General features: G+C 32.7%; 2 protein-coding genes across 2 annotated transcripts; one reads left to right on the forward strand and one right to left on the reverse strand.

The window, feature by feature from the left end:
* The first annotated feature begins 1,382 nt into the window (after positions 1–1,382).
* Positions 1,383–2,121, forward strand: LOC140885383 (auxin-induced protein 15A). Its single transcript, XM_073292343.1, has 2 exons — positions 1,383–1,921; positions 2,035–2,121. The coding sequence occupies exon 1, from the start codon at positions 1,437–1,439 to the stop codon at positions 1,782–1,784; it is 348 nt and encodes a 115-aa protein (XP_073148444.1). The 5' UTR covers positions 1,383–1,436; the 3' UTR covers positions 1,785–1,921; positions 2,035–2,121.
* A 9,747-nt stretch (positions 2,122–11,868) lies between these two features.
* On the reverse strand, positions 11,869–14,281 carry LOC140881419 (heavy metal-associated isoprenylated plant protein 3-like). The gene is made up of 5 exons (XM_073286713.1): positions 14,166–14,281; positions 13,896–14,043; positions 13,286–13,563; positions 12,500–12,587; positions 11,869–12,388 (listed from the first exon to the last, which is right to left on the reverse strand). Exons 1-5 carry the CDS (start codon positions 14,172–14,174, stop codon positions 11,985–11,987), a joined length of 927 nt encoding a protein of 308 aa, XP_073142814.1. The 5' UTR covers positions 14,175–14,281; the 3' UTR covers positions 11,869–11,984.
* Between the last annotated feature and the right edge of the window lie 1,991 nt (positions 14,282–16,272).

A 16,272-nucleotide genomic window follows, 5' to 3' on the forward strand; every position in this document is an offset into this window, starting at 1 on the left:
GAATTTGCACTTTTGAGTCTTTATGGGGAATTCTTAGCCGTCCCATGGGTAGTGCCCGATCTGGCAGATCCAATGGCCCGGGCCATTTTGCACATCACATCATTGTGATGTGTCATGGCCCGGGGCCGTTGGATTGCCCTCCTGGCACTACCCGGAGGGCGGCATAGAATTTCCTCTTATAACTTGCATTTTTTCCCTATAAGAGGGGACAACTGCCTCCGACCAATTACCCTAAATTGCCCCCACCTTGCTGCATTTCTCTTGAGGCAGTTTTTGTTAATAAATAAATATAGTTGGTGATGAGAAGCATCCATCATCTACCTAATTATATGTCTATAATACTACTTGTACCATAAAAAAATATCTGCCTAGTTACTAGTTATTGCATTTATTTTTGCACCGACGTTATCGAGAAAAAATAATTCTACATGTACAACATATATCGTGTACAACGATATTTACAACAAATATATCGTGAGATTTTGTTATTATATCGCGATATTTTACATTCAATTTATCATGAGATTTTGATAAATGAAATTTTTGTATTGATTTTTTGTGTTGTACAAATTTGGTTGTACATGTAGAATTGCTCATCGAGAAATTGTCTGGAACATTAATTTATGTCACATATATGAACCCAACATGATCATGAGGTGTGCATTTAGATGGGGATCATATATAATTTCCTCAAATGGAAAATATTAAAGTTGTATTCATAATTTTTCTTACTATTCTAGTTTATAAGTTTCACTCCGATCCGATCCGCATGCACCCCGAATCTATTAATTAATCTCGTGATCCCTCGATCAGATCGATCGATCACGTAGTATGAGTTGATATATCATACATGAAATTAATGCGGGTTCATAAAGAATTCCACTCCTTACAGACAAATAAATTGTTTTCCACCAGTTGTTCATATATATATCTCGCCAATAATAATATTGATATATGATGCGCGCACATACAAAGGAACATATATGTTGAATAAATTCCAAGACGTACGAACAGATTGTTTGAAGAAGTGGGATATACTCTCTTTAGCTTTATTTCACGAAAAATGTACCCTAAAAAATTGAAGCTGTTGAATTGCATGAAATGACAAGTAATAGAATTGACGTTTCACGGATGCATTAAATTTCTCACTCACATGCATTGGTCTCCATATAATTTTTACACACCAACGTGACTCTCAGTCTCAGTCCTATTCTAATTTTCAACTAAAACATCACTCCGACACACTATATATATTTCAAACCCTAGTTTGCAATTCAAACCATCGCCTAAAAGCAAACCAAAATAATAAATAAATAAATAAATAAAACCCTTATTTTGAATTTCGTCCCAGCTCAAGCAAAACATCAAGCATGGCGAAATCTTCAAGAAATGGCAAGAAAAATAGTAGAGGTATTGTTAAGCTAAAGATAGTAATTATGGAGAGGCTACAAAAAACTCTAGTAATTCTGAGCAAGAACGTCGCCTCCTATGACGATGTGGATGAATTCCAAGAAGTCGACAATGTCCCGGACGACGTGAAGAAAGGGCATTTCGCTGTGATCGCGGCCGACTGTGACGAATGGAAGAGATTCGTCGTGCCATTGTGTTACCTGGCGCACCCTTCATTCTTGAGGTTACTAGAGCAAGCTGCCGAAGAATATGGATTCGACCGTGACGGTGCCCTGACGGTTCCTTGTCGGCCGAGCGAAATCGAGCAGATCCTGACCGAGGGAGGAGGTTCTAGGGTTGCAGCTGGAAGCGGAAAGTGGGGGTTTATGCTCTAAGACCACGCTCAAGATGTACATTTGAATGATCTTGTGTTGAAAATTGTAATGAACAAAATGTGTACTTAATCGAGCTGCCAACAATCAGATCGATCGAGAAGGCCTCTGAGTAGCTCGCAATAAAGGATTTCCACCAAGTTAGTTGTCTCATCGACGCACTTTTGGCTATGCTGGACAGTCACAGAACCATTAAGTGATTTGTGTTATGTTGATTCATGTGCCTTAGAGATTACATCTTCGATTTCTGCAGATTTCACTAGCAAGTAATTTGCTTGTTCTTCTCTATTTGGTGCTTGGGAATTTCGCGATTTGGCTGGATCGACTTGTAATGAGATACCTTATATTAGTGATCATGCATCAAGGTTGCAAGTTTTACCTGTCAAAAAAAAATCGAGGTAATTACTTAAAATTTGTCTTTACTCGTTCATCTTTTTAGGGATTTTAAAACTAGCTAAATAAAAAAAAGAGTGAAATTGCTTTGATCAGATTCGAAAACGATCCATACATAACAGGCAATTCATGCACGTTGGTGCCGTAAATATCTGAAAGCAATCTATCCATCTTCTTCATATTTCACTTTCTTCTTCGATTTTAGGGATTTTTTGTTTTCCTTTAAGCTAGGGATACTGAATTAGTTAGTGTTTGGGAGACTTTAGGAAGCACTTCTCAGTATTTTCTCAACAAAATTTTGAAAATATATGAAATTTTGTTAAGACTAGCTAGAAGCGGAGAAGTACTTTTTAAAAACTTTCTCAAACACACTACCTAAGAGACCATTGCTACTCTCCGGTGGCAGTGAACTCAAGATTTTGGCCCCACATCAAACTTTATAATTTTTATTTTTTAAATTAATATTTATATATGTATACACATAGGTTTGATCTAATTTTGTGCATCCACGGTTGGTTTCTACATAAGCACCGGCTAATATGTCGTCTTGTATATTCAATAGATTCATGTCACATCAGTCGATGATCGCAAAAGAGTTTACGGATAGGTGACCATGATATCATTCAAAACTTTTTTACATAAACAGGGCAAAAGTACATCAATCCTTCATTCAATTTCAAGATGAAATTAGTGTTTTTAAATATTTAACCGTAAAATTATTGATGAAATTAGTGTTTTTAAATATTTAACCATAAAATTATTTTTTTTAAAAAATCACGTCTAGGTACGCGGTTAAAATTTCCAATTTATTGTGGTGTAATAAGTGTATGTACTGTGATATCGGTCAACATGTAACAATTGAGCTGTCATAAAAATTAAAATATTTTAACTGCATCTTTACCACCTCTTATAACTTTTTATAAAGCATCAAAGGCTCATCAGGTAATTACTAATTAGTTATAACTTGCATAAAATTTGCTTCTTTTTGTTTACGTAATAAAGATTATAAAAATTTCCCTTGAATATTTCCCTAAATAATTATAAAGATAATAATATATGGTAAAATCTATATAAACTAATTATGTTAGGACTATGGAATTTATTCGATTTATAAAAATATTAATTAATCGATAAATTAATAGTTTATTGTTTTAACGAGTCATATATGTTTTTTTATTAGTTGACATTTATTTTTTTATTTTTTTAAGAAATTTAGTTGACATTTATTGGATTACTAAAATATCGATCATTAATGTGTTTCACTAATATCTATATCATATTATTTGAATTAATATAAAAAAATGCAATGTACATATATATATATATATATATATATATATATATATTTATAAAAATAAGTAAGTGAGATTAATATATTGTTTTTAATAATTTTATAATATTCATTATATTGACTAATCAAATAAATTCGCATACATTATAGGTCTCCTGTGAGTTGGGTCGACCCGTATTATATCTATAATAAAAACTAATATTTTTGGCATCAAATGTAATATGTTTTCATGGGTCGAACCAAACAGAAAATTCGTCTCGCAACGTTGATCCGTGAGACTGTCTAATACGAGCTTTTATATGTTAACTGTATTATTTGCATCTATAGATTATTGTAAAAAAAAAAAAAAAATTGTGATCAGTATTCTAAAAGACGCCGCCTGTGACTATCCACCGCCCCGGATTTTAAAAAATCGGTGAATTCAGACGGTGTTTGAAACATCGGCCGCCTAAGTGGCTCAAAATTCATCTGTGTGTAACAAACAGCATGTGTGGTTTGAATTTTTTTTTTTAAAAAAACTAAATTTTAAAATATAATATTTAAAAAATAAAGTGTAACACATTTATGAATATTTTGTTGAAATTTATGCACATTGATAAGCATGACAATGCTTGGGAAAAAAAATAATGAAGATATTGAATAGTTTGTGTATATTTTGATTAATACAAGGTATTATAAAATATTTTATATATTGTACATTAATTAAATTATTTTCAGAGAAACCACCTAAGTGTCGTCTACGTGTCCACTGATTTTGACCAATTATGGGGTTACACGTCACCCGCAGGATACTATCCTGCGGGTGGCATGAACAAAACCCCTTCGGTTAGTTCGATGCTACCCCCAGGGTAGTGCCCTGAGGGTAGCGTGGCGGATCATGATTAGTCAAAATCAGTGGGCCCCACATGGGACCCACTGATTTTGACCAATCATGGGATTACACGTCACCCGCAGGGTACTATCATGCGAGTGGCATGAACAAAACCCCTTCGGTTAGTTCGATGCTACCCCAGGGTAGTGCCCTGGGGGTAGCATGGCGGATCATGATTGGTCAAAATCAATGGGCCCCACATGGGACCCACTGATTTTGACCAATCATGGGGTTACACGTCACCCGCAGGGTACTATCCTGTGGGTGGCATGAACAAACCGTTGCGTTCATATCGTTCGACGCTTTTTAAGAACCTTGAATGCGTTAAAGATATATATAGGAACGACTATATAAAAAAAATATTTTATTCCTTTCTTCTCATTGATATAGACAAGTGTTTGTTTTCACACAGATTAAGAATGTGTTTGAAAAAGTAAATTTTAAAAAATAATTTTTTATTTTACCTTTATTTAATAAATATTTTAATAAAATAAATTAATTATACAAGTAGTTAATTATATTAGTTTAATAGTGGTAATTTGATAAAAAGGTTAAAAAAACGGTAATTTATAATTCAGTCCCCAAATCTAAACTTAAATTGGTAATCAGTCCCTGTCAGAAAAAAACTTTGTTTAAACTCCCCGAGCCCACATGTTTTGTTTCGGATGAAATTTGGTACAAAACATGAAAAATATGGTACAAGTACATAATATTTGAGTATCAAATGTGTTGAATCTAGTATAAATATATGATTTTCGAGTACTAAAAAAATATTGATATTAATTACACATTTATCTTATTTGGATGAAATCGGTACAAAACATTGAAAATATGGTACTTATATGTGATTTTTGAGTACCCAATGTGTTAGATCTGGTACAAATATATGATTTTTGAGTACTCAAACACACGTTGCAAGTTCACATTAATAAAGATGTTTAAGTTTTATATATACTCAAAATTATATTTTTTGTACTCGATCTTGAACAATTAGTGCTCAAATATCTTGTATTTGTACCATATTTTCAATGTTTTGTACTTAATTTTATCCGAAAAAAATAATGTGGGCCCAGGGAGTGCAAACAAATTTTTTCTGACAAAAGACTGATTCTTAATTTGATTTTGGATTTAGGGACTGAACATCAATTCACCTTTAAAAAAAAGATAACATTAAATATGGAAACTATACTATATATTTGAGATGGATGAAAAAAAATGTAATTTATAGGTACCATTTGGTACAAGTACAATTAATACTTGTACAACTTATCTTATTCAATCTCGCGTTCTTCTCGTCATATTATTTATTCATCAATTAATTATTTATTTTATATCAATCAAATCATTAATCATTTATCTTACATCAATCAAATCATTAAATTTAAATTACTATATTACCCTTATAAATAATATTATTCATATTTTATTTATTCTCAAAAGGGCAAAATGGTAATTTATATTTTTAATATAAAATTCAATCAATCAAATCAAATAAACTATAATCTATCAATCAAATCAAATACTAAATTAACTATCATTTTCTATATATTTTATATTATATTATATTACTTATCCAAATATTATTTATCCTATCCTCGAACCAAACGATGTATAGTAAATCGGAGGGATTAAAAAATTATTAAAAGCATGCTCTACAATGACTTCTAATCTAAAAGATGTCCAAAAATCAATCGTAACACATAAATACATAAAGTATCATGTGAGTATAAAAGAAATCCAATTAAATTTAAATTTTAAAAGAAATAAATAATAAAATCATATTTCACTAGATTTTCTTAGTCATATTTGTAATTGTAGAGAATTTTTAATTTATGATATTAATGGACTACAGATTTATATAAGGGTTGTACGAAAAAACATTACAAGCTAACTGATCAAACGAGGACCGTAAAGAAATATTATTTTAGAGATGTTATTAATTTATAAAAGATATACTAGGTCTAAGAGCAGCTCCAACGCTGTGCCAAAAAACACAATTTCGGCGCAGCATATTATCTCCTTTTGCACTTTTTCTTTTTTAAAATAATTTTTTAAATACTTTTTATTTTTTTTTCTAATTATAAATAATAATTTAATATTTAATTTATTGTTTTAATAATTAAATATTAGAACAAAAAAAATTATTATAATTATAAATTTAATTTAATAAAAAATATTTAATTATTAATTTAATTTATTATTTATTTATTTAAATAAATATAAATAATTAAAGAATGATTTATAAATAATACAATTGTGTATACAAATGTAAATAATTAAAATAAAAATGCGAATTGGATTACAAATACCAAATTGGAATACATAATTGAAATACACCTAATTGAAATACAAATGCAAATTGAAATACATAATTCATGAACTAAAAATACATAATTGAAATACACGATTGAAATACACATGCAAATTGAAACACATAATTCAAAATACAAATACAAAGACAATAATTGGAACAAAAACACATTTAAAAGATAATCAATAATATGATGGTAAATTAGATCCAGATCCTTCAATATCACCAAAATATTAATTTCCAAACGTGTCACGATCTTGTTGTTCAGATGCTTTTTTTTTTCTTTTTTGCATAATTTTTTTTTTCATTCTGTTCGAACAATTTCATGCATTTTTGGATCGCCAATTGTGATCAAATTCATAGGGTGTTCAGTCCTTGTTAGGACGTTTTGACACTGAGAGTCACTATGACCGACGGGTCTGCTAGACTCTAGTGACCCAGGGACATTTGGTCCACGTCCTGGTAGAAATAAGTGGTTGGGTCCAGTGGTTTGAGTCCTAGCGGCTACAGCTCATATCCTAGGCATCAGTCTGAGTGGATTTCTGATTCGTTATCCAGACATGATACCCATTTATTATATTACATGCATCATATATGTATGTTTATCTGTACTAGCGTATTGAGTTTTAGTGCTCACGTCCAGTTATTTTCTGTTGTCTGGACACCTCATTCGATGGGTTAGTTACAGTTAGCTCTCCTAGAGATCTGGAGATTGGGTGTTGACTAAGGCAGGATTGCAGGGTACAACCACTAGGTTGTACCTTATTGGTATTAAGTTATTTATTTAGTTTAAGTTTCTGCAGTTTATCTCTGATTATGTTTAACTATTTTTTAATTGCATGTCTAAGTTTCTGATTAGTATGTGATCACAGTGCGGATCACTATAACCGTCGACCTGAGATGTGGTCAACCTGGGGCCATGTTTTTCTGGGAGCTATGCCGACCTGGGATAATGGCCGACATGGACCTAACTTTAGGGCCATTGAGGGATGATGTAAGGATGATCTCCCTTATCACAAATATGATTAATAATCAAGTCGAATAAGGACTCCAAATAATTGAAGTTAAAAAAAACATTAATTTCAATATTCAGAATATAATATATTTATCATTTTGTGATCTAATGCTACGCCAACAAAACATTACTTCCATGATTCTTTATCATATAATTTCGTTTGCACATTAAAATTTTGAAAAATTAAGAAATAAATCCAGAAATTGGTTCTCTTTTTAATATTTACTTGGTTGAGCTTATAGCTGAATAAAATTTATTCTTAAACTCCTAGGATATGGAAAACAAACAATAATAAAATCGGGTGAGTTTGAATGGCCTTAAATCCTGACATCTAGCCCATTAACCTCCCATGACTGCTCCGAATAAATATTTAATGGATCAAGTTACTTATAAAAATATATTGTTCAAAGGAGGGGCAGTACAATTGGGTCGGGTCACACTGAAGTCGTCCAATCTATCAAAACTGGGTCTTTTATAGATCCAGTGGGTTGAAGCGAGGTGTTATTTGGGCCAGGCCCATTTTTCCCCTCAATAGAAGATCATCGTCAAATGCTTAGCCGACAGGTCCGACACAAGACGTTCACAAGTTGCACCCTTTGGAAAAGATTCTTAAACACAAATATCATATATAAGTAGGCCATTGTAAGACGTTTTTATTGATAAAAATCTGTGAGATGGTTCAATCATAATCAGATTTTTATTAAAAAATAATATTTTTGGCATTAAAAAAATAATGATTTATCATGAGTGACCTTATTAGTAGATTCGTCTCACAAAATTCACTCATGAAACCGTCTCACCGGTGATTTTGTGTAAAAATTAATATTTTTTATTGGTTGACGCAAATAAAAGATCCGTGAAACTATCTTACAGTAAATTGTGTGTGTGTATATATATATATATTCGTTTTATTCTAATTTCTAATCTTTGTCAACATATTAATGAATATATGTTTTGCGATCAAAATAGTAAGAAGCAAATTAAATGAATATTACAAAATGTAAGGTTGCGCTTGGATGAAACTTGAGAGGATTTGAAATGCATGAATTTCGATCATAGTTTTATTATTAATAATGAAACAATAGATCAAATTTTAATATATACCGTACTTAATTATTTACACATTAGTTACATAACATATGATGAATTTCAAATAACACTATTAATTGATTAACTTTAAATCAATATTAATTAAAATGAAATGATGAAATACAATATAAACATGAAAATGGTAGATTTAAAATTTATAGTCTTATACTTCTATAAATAACAAAAAAAAATATACATTTAAAATATATATATTTGAACAACTTCCATCAAGTATAACCTAAGAGAAAATGACATGAGACGATGACCTCCACTTCACTCCACTATATGATACCAAAATACAGTAAAATCCTTGACCACCATGTTGTCTAGCAAAGGATGATGAGCTAGGTCGAGTATATCCCCCCAACAAAATTTGATAGTTGAGTTTTTTTTAGGTGGAAATGAAAATTATATATATTTAATATTTTTATGTTTTCATTTTCAGACAACTGGCTACCATGAATTCCCTCCCCACTCGTGCTGTCTCTTAAATCAAATGAAAAAATGAATAATAATCTTTTTATTTTGTCCATACTTGTACATGCACATCAAGTGACAAAAAATTAAAATGGAATATTGACTTGACTCCTGGCCATTAATCGAATTCCAATTTGTAGACTAATTCCATGATGGGGTTTGGAAACTTTGTCCCAAAAGTCCATTTTCCCAATCTCTATAATGGAAACCAAGAATTTATTGAATAGCAAATCCATAGGGGTTGATATAAAGGCGTCCAACTTCAACTTGTACTACTCACTGGCCGAAACGTACTCTCATAAATAGAGGCACTTGGTTTTTTTTTTTAAATAAAAAATAAAAAATTATGCTATTTTATATAGTATAATTATAATTATATTATATAACAATTTTATTTTGTCTTAAGTTTTAAGAACAAGGAAAATTAAAAGTAATACATTTAATTGAAAAATAATGCAATATTATTGTGCAGAATTAGATAGCTAGCTAGGTGTGGAAATTGATTGAACAAAATATGGCCCCCATGCAATAATTCTTCGTCGTGTTTGCCAAGAAATTCATGGGAGTCCTTTTTCTTTGACTATAACAACCAATCACATATCTGATCAACATTCTAACAAATTCTTTCTTATTGATGTATTTATCTAAATAAATAATTAAATATCCAAGATAATTGTATTTAAAGTATCATTAATACATCATTCGAATGGTTAAAATTAAACTTGAAGTTCACCATGAACACCGGAAACAAAATTTTTTTATCTCGACTGATTTGTACGTGGTCATGAATGGCTCGACCGGGAAGTTTCTAATTCAAAAGTTGTGAAAATTACTGACGATGATTGAAATTAAAAATGATAATATACATTGAACAAAATTTAATTACAAATGTTTGTTTTTTTTTGTTTTTTTTTTTTTAAAAAGGAGATAATAAAAAGAATTCGATTCTTATTCTGTTTGCGTATGTATGTGTAATTTCACAGTTGACACGAGCACTGGGACTTCATCTCCCTTTTTTGCCTACTTGGTGTAATCATCACTCGTAGGCCTACCATCACATGGATTTTGGAATCCGACCAGTCCAGATAATGCCGCTTTTGCCCTGCTCCTTTTTTATATTAAACTGGAACCACGCCTTTCTTTATATTTTGTATTTTAGTCGCATTTAGAGTTTTGTGATTGGAATTCATGTTGAATGACGTAAAGTGTGTGTGTGTGTAAAAATCGCATTTTCAAATCCTATTGGTAGTAGCTGTGTTGAATAAACATATACACTTGGCAATTGTCCCCACACTTTTTTCTTTTCCCTTTTCTAATTGATTTATGTATATAAATTTGCCATTTCAAAGAGAGCCTAAAAAGGTCAACGGATGGGTTTTCTTATCCTATATTATACTAGAAACTGCATATTAGTATTATAGTATTGCTATTATATATGTTAACATGAACTCGAACCATCCAGGGATCAATTATCCTATTGTCCAAATGAGCCAATACAAGCATCGGTCTAGAATGCCACGTTATTACCAGTGAATGGAGGTTGGATTTATGTTATTGTCACCTTAGTATGATGAAAAATACCTTGCCATTCTCCTGAAAAACATAGTATATGTATTTATCTATTTAGAAATTGGAGAGTAGTGTAACTTTGGTGCAAGAGAAGGAGGCACTGCAGAGCATACTGCAGGTGCAGGGTACTAACGGGAGTACTGGTGTTCATACACACACTTCCACAGTAACAGACAAAAAAATGTCATTGCCAGATGCAATTCGGCAACTGTAGTTGCCTAATTAATTATTGGAAAAATTGCAAATTTAGTCCTGTATGTTTGTCACTTTGCAATTTTGGTCCTTTATGTTTTCACATTTCAGTTTTAGTCCTGTATGTTTCGATTTTTGGCAATTTCGGTCCTTTTTCTTCGAAAATGCTGACGTGGCACTGTACACGTCAGCTCCACATCAGCATTGAATTGGTGCCACGTCAGCGCCACATCGAAAAAAGGACTAAAATTGCCAAAAAAATAAAGATAGCGGACTAAAACTGCAATCTGAAAATATAAAGGACCAAAATCGCAAAGTGACAAATATACAGGACCAAAAAAGCAATTTTCCCTTAATTATTCCATTCAAAAAACAGATTTCAGTTGGATTTAGTTTAATAAAATTTGAGTCGAGAGTACATAATCAAATTGAGTTTCATTATTTTTACTCGGGATCAAGTTTATACCTTGGAAACTATAGAGCTTGTTGGGAGCCCTTCAAGGTATATCAGATTTGTGTTTTTTTTTTAGTGCTGATTTGGTTAATTAGACAAGGGATTCCAAAAACTGCAAGTAGTGTATGTTTTGCACAAAAGAGGATATGAATGATAATGGGGTAGAGGAATCTAACCTGCAGCCAACATATTTGTTTCAATTCTTGATATCAGTATCAGTGTAAGTTTAGCATATTACTCTCTTTTTTTCTCCAAACCAATGAATTCCCAACTCAATTAATATTATTTTACTTATATTTGAGGTGATAAGAGATGAGCTGCTAAAGCCTATACTTAATTTATTAGTTGTAGGTAATTTTGTATTTGTTAACTTTAGAATATGATCTGGCACGTTTTTATTTATATTATAAATTGGAAATTAGACAATAGTAACGACAAAATTAATTAATTAACGAACTTAAAAGTGATTAATAGTAATACCATCGCGTGCAAAAAGACCTAATTACCCCTCAGCGTGGTTATTTACAAATTTGCACCTCCCTCACATGACACTACAAGCATTAGGGTTCTCATCGCTGAACAGTTGCGGAGCATGGTAGAGCCCGGCTGGAAACGGGTAATAATGAAACTGGTCCCCAGCAGGACCCGGCCCGTACATAAACGGGTACGGGTATCCGACCTGAAACTGCATCTTGTTCCCTTCCATCTTCTCCCCACCGGCGCCGGCACCCCCGCCCGCTGCCTCGCCTCCATCTCCTCCTCCTCCACCGCCCTTCTTCTTGTCCCCGCCGCCACCCTCTTTCTTCTCTCCTTCCTTCTTCGGCGGCACGATTTCAACATTTTTCTTCAGATGCTTCTTCAGCATCTCCGCCAAAGCCTTCATGTCCATGGCGCCGGTCACCGTCACGAGCTCCTGCTGCCTGTCGATCTTCATATCCTGATATCCTGGAAAATAATATTAAAAAAAAAAAAAAGCATATTCCCTCAGTTGGAACCACTCCCTCAGTTGATATTACGAATCGATCATTTCAAATATTCATTCAACAGATTAATTACCCTTAGTCTTGGTGACGATTTTTCCGATCTTCTGTATGCATCCCTCACAGTGCAGATTGACCTTCAGCACCGCCGTCGTAACAGGTGTCTGCAACAATGGAGAAACCGTAAAAAAAAAAAACAAAACGGAGATGGATTCTACTAAGATGCGCCTGGTCCACGTGGCACATCCGACGGGGGAGGAGAAGTTTAGAAAACGTGGAAGTTACGCAAAATTCGATTGGAATCGGACACAAACATCAAAAACATTCAAAAATAAAAAAGAAATATATTTGACGTGAAATATATCAACCAAACTGCGCAGCATCAAATGCGCGATAATGCAACTGCTTGATGCTATCGTGCGCTTCTGGCATGATTTCAGAGGGGACACTGTATCGGGAATGTAGTCCCACGTACGTTACTAAAAAAAATTAAACATAATTTTTAGTGATTTAATTTAATTAACTCTGTGATTCAATTTTATTTAAGAACCCAAATCAATACCTGGTGAAAAAGAGGAAATGGTACATTCAAAATAGACATGACAAAATATTGTGAGCAATGAATATACAAAGGGGCAGGGAAAGGGAACTAACGTGCGCCGGGGGTTGGGCGGAAAGGACAAAAGGACATCAGAATATGCAAAATTCACGTACATGAAACGCAGAAACGCACAATAGGGAACAGCGCAGAAAAGCCAATAGTTTAATTTTGGAGCAGTGAAAAATAAGAAAAAGGATTGGAGTAAAAAAACAACAACAACAATGGGGTTTTGGGTATTTGATTAATCAATGAACAGTTTACCTCCTTCTGCTTGGATTTTTTCTCATCAGGTTTATCCTTTGAGTTTTTGTCTTTGGATTCTTTCTTTTTCTCCTGCTTTTGATTGTCGCCACCGTTGTTCTCTTTCCCTTTTGCGTTCTCTTTGTTGTCGCCATTGTTGGCCTCCTTCTTGGGCGCTGGTGAGATCAATTCGATCTTTTTGTGGGTTTTTTGCTCCACTTTTTCCTTGAGCTTGAGCGGATCTACTTTACCCACCACCGTAATCTTCTGTCCCTCGCCGACGGTTGCATTATCCACACCTTTTGTGAAAGTAATCAACGCATTTATTATCATTATCAAAATGATATATGTACAGTAGCAAAAACTTCAAACAGAGCCCCATTAATTAGAAGGCGAAACAGAGGATTCTCAGAAAATGAAACGGGTAAAAACCAGAAACTTTTGAGCCCATTAAAAGTTACAGCAGAGGAGACGTGGGTGAACACCTGAGAGTTGGTTATGGGTAAGGGGAATAGGAAAATCAAAAGGAAAAGCATTACTGGGATTCCATTCAGATTCCATGAAAATAGAGGAATATTTTCCATGCATACACAATAATAAACTAAACAAAAAAAACAGCATAGATTTTTACCATCGAAAGAGCGAATGCACTTGATGACTTTGGTAGCGCATCCATCGCAATGCAAATCAGCCTTCAAAACCACCGTGACATTGCCCTTGCCGCCTCCATTGTCATTTTTCTTGTTGTCTCCTTCTTTGGCATCGGTGTTCTTCTTCTTCTGCATCAATCCAGCAAAAAAGGAACCCAGAAAACATTAATAAAAAAGATCCACACTTAATTAAAAAAAACAAAAAAAAAACTAAAAAAAGCCATAAAAGTGTGGCGGATGATTCTTCTCACCTCACCCATTGGGACACGAGAACCAGAAATTAGTGGGATATTGTAGAGCAGAGTTAAGAAATCAAAGGGAGGAAGTGATAATTGCGGATGTAAATATGTAAATTAATTTATATAGGAAAGAAGGAAAGAAGCAAAAGGGAAGTTGTGTGCGTGTGGACCGTGTGGGACTAAGGAAAGCAAACGTGCGGAAATTTCTTCGGGGAAACGGGTAGATTATTGGGCCGGGCGAAGATGGGAAACTTGGAAATAAGGAAACTTCCTCATTTGGGCCCCCATTACTTTACACCTTTCAAGTCTTTCTAGATTTTTCCTTTTCATTTTTCACATAAAAAAGTTGCGGGCTTTTTATGTTCCGTGTTAGGAGTTTATTGAAAGATGATTTTGGTGGTTTCTTGCAAATTCTCGTCCTTAATTAAAGAAAAACCACAAAATTATCGCATTGTTAAAAAAAACATATTAAAAGCAAATATATTTTAAAAAAATGTTATATTTTTTTTTGAGAAGATACTAATATTCCATTAAGAGATAATAATGTCATGGATTACAGATTTACTAATAAACAAAGGATTACAGTCTTTGAAGTCCATATTCTCATGAAGTCCTCGCGGGGCCAAGTGGTGAGCAATACCATTAGCTGAGCGTTTACAGTGTATTGCTTGGAATCCCGAGAACTTTGAACCGAGAGTTCGAATGCAAGAAATTATTGGTTCATCGTCAGCAATCTGGAGACTAAGGTTGATGAAATTTATCACGTTGCTGGAAATTTGGAAGCCAACAGTAATCCTTCTCAAGCCGCTAGGAGTTCTGCTACATGAGCTGAAAAGATTCCTTCTATGCTCATGAATTGAGACTTAAGAACATAAAAAAAAATGTTATATTATATACACACAAAACATATATTTTTATATAATATTACACACGTAATGTGTGTACACTGCAACTAATTTATATACATACAAAAAACACTTTTGTAAAATGGCTTCACCAATCACGAATAATTTTTGTGAGATATTCAAGTTATATTTTTCATCAGAATTGATATATAAAAACAACAAATACTTTTTTTAAAAAATATTATATATATATATACAAAACATAATATTTTTATATAAGTATATAACATTTCATCCGATAAAGTCTTGAAAGGAATAATCGAACTCTAGAGCATGAGTCAATCACTCACTTACTGTCACACAGGGCTTGCCTAGTGTGATTTACCTGACTAGCGTAGTTTGCAGGCTATTGCGTTAGTGTGGAGGTTTACCCAGAGCGCACCAAAAGATAGCGGCTCCGGTTCCTACGTCAAAAAAAAAAAAATAACTGTTAAAATAATAACGTTATAACACTATCAACTCAACTCTCCCTTAGCACGAAAATTTTAAAACTTTATGTTAACTTGATATATCCAACAGCATTTGGTGTAATGTAGTTATTATCTCAATTTGCATAAAATAAAAACACAATTTCTTCACTTATCAATTAGTTGCCTACTCGGCGACCTCCATATTTTAATTAGATTCCTTATTTCTCGAATCTCGAAACTAAAGATTTTATTTTTGGCTTTTAGCCAAAATTGTCAAAACACATTTATATCCTGTCCACAAGTTTGCTCCAGAAGAGTCTTAATGTAAGATTTTTTTAATCTTATTTTATCTTTTTATTTTATTTTCAAATTACAAATTAGGAGAATAATGAACACGAGTACATACATTAATTTTCTCTATGTACAATTATTCAATTTTTCAGTTTTTTTTTTGAACCATTCAATTTCTCAGTTGAACACCACAAAATAAGTAATGGCAGCGTATATATGATAATGTGCATCAATAGATCGTGGAAATTGGAATACCTAACGAAGTTATTAATTTATTTAACACGGTAATAAAATTTGAATATTTTAATTATTAATAATTACATTTGCGTTTTCTATCCAAATTGATCATTATTTAATTTATTTATTATCAATAAAATGCTCATTAATAATTACCATTGCGTTTTCCACCCAAATTGATCATTATTTAATCTATTTATTATCAAGGAACTACTCATCATTCATCTTCCGGCGATTCCGCCAACCAAATTCAGTACTCATTGTATTTTATATATT

The sequence above is a fragment of the Henckelia pumila genome, chromosome 2, assembly GCF_033568475.1.
Source record: "Henckelia pumila isolate YLH828 chromosome 2, ASM3356847v2, whole genome shotgun sequence".
NCBI classification, from domain to species: Eukaryota; Viridiplantae; Streptophyta; class Magnoliopsida; order Lamiales; family Gesneriaceae; genus Henckelia; species Henckelia pumila.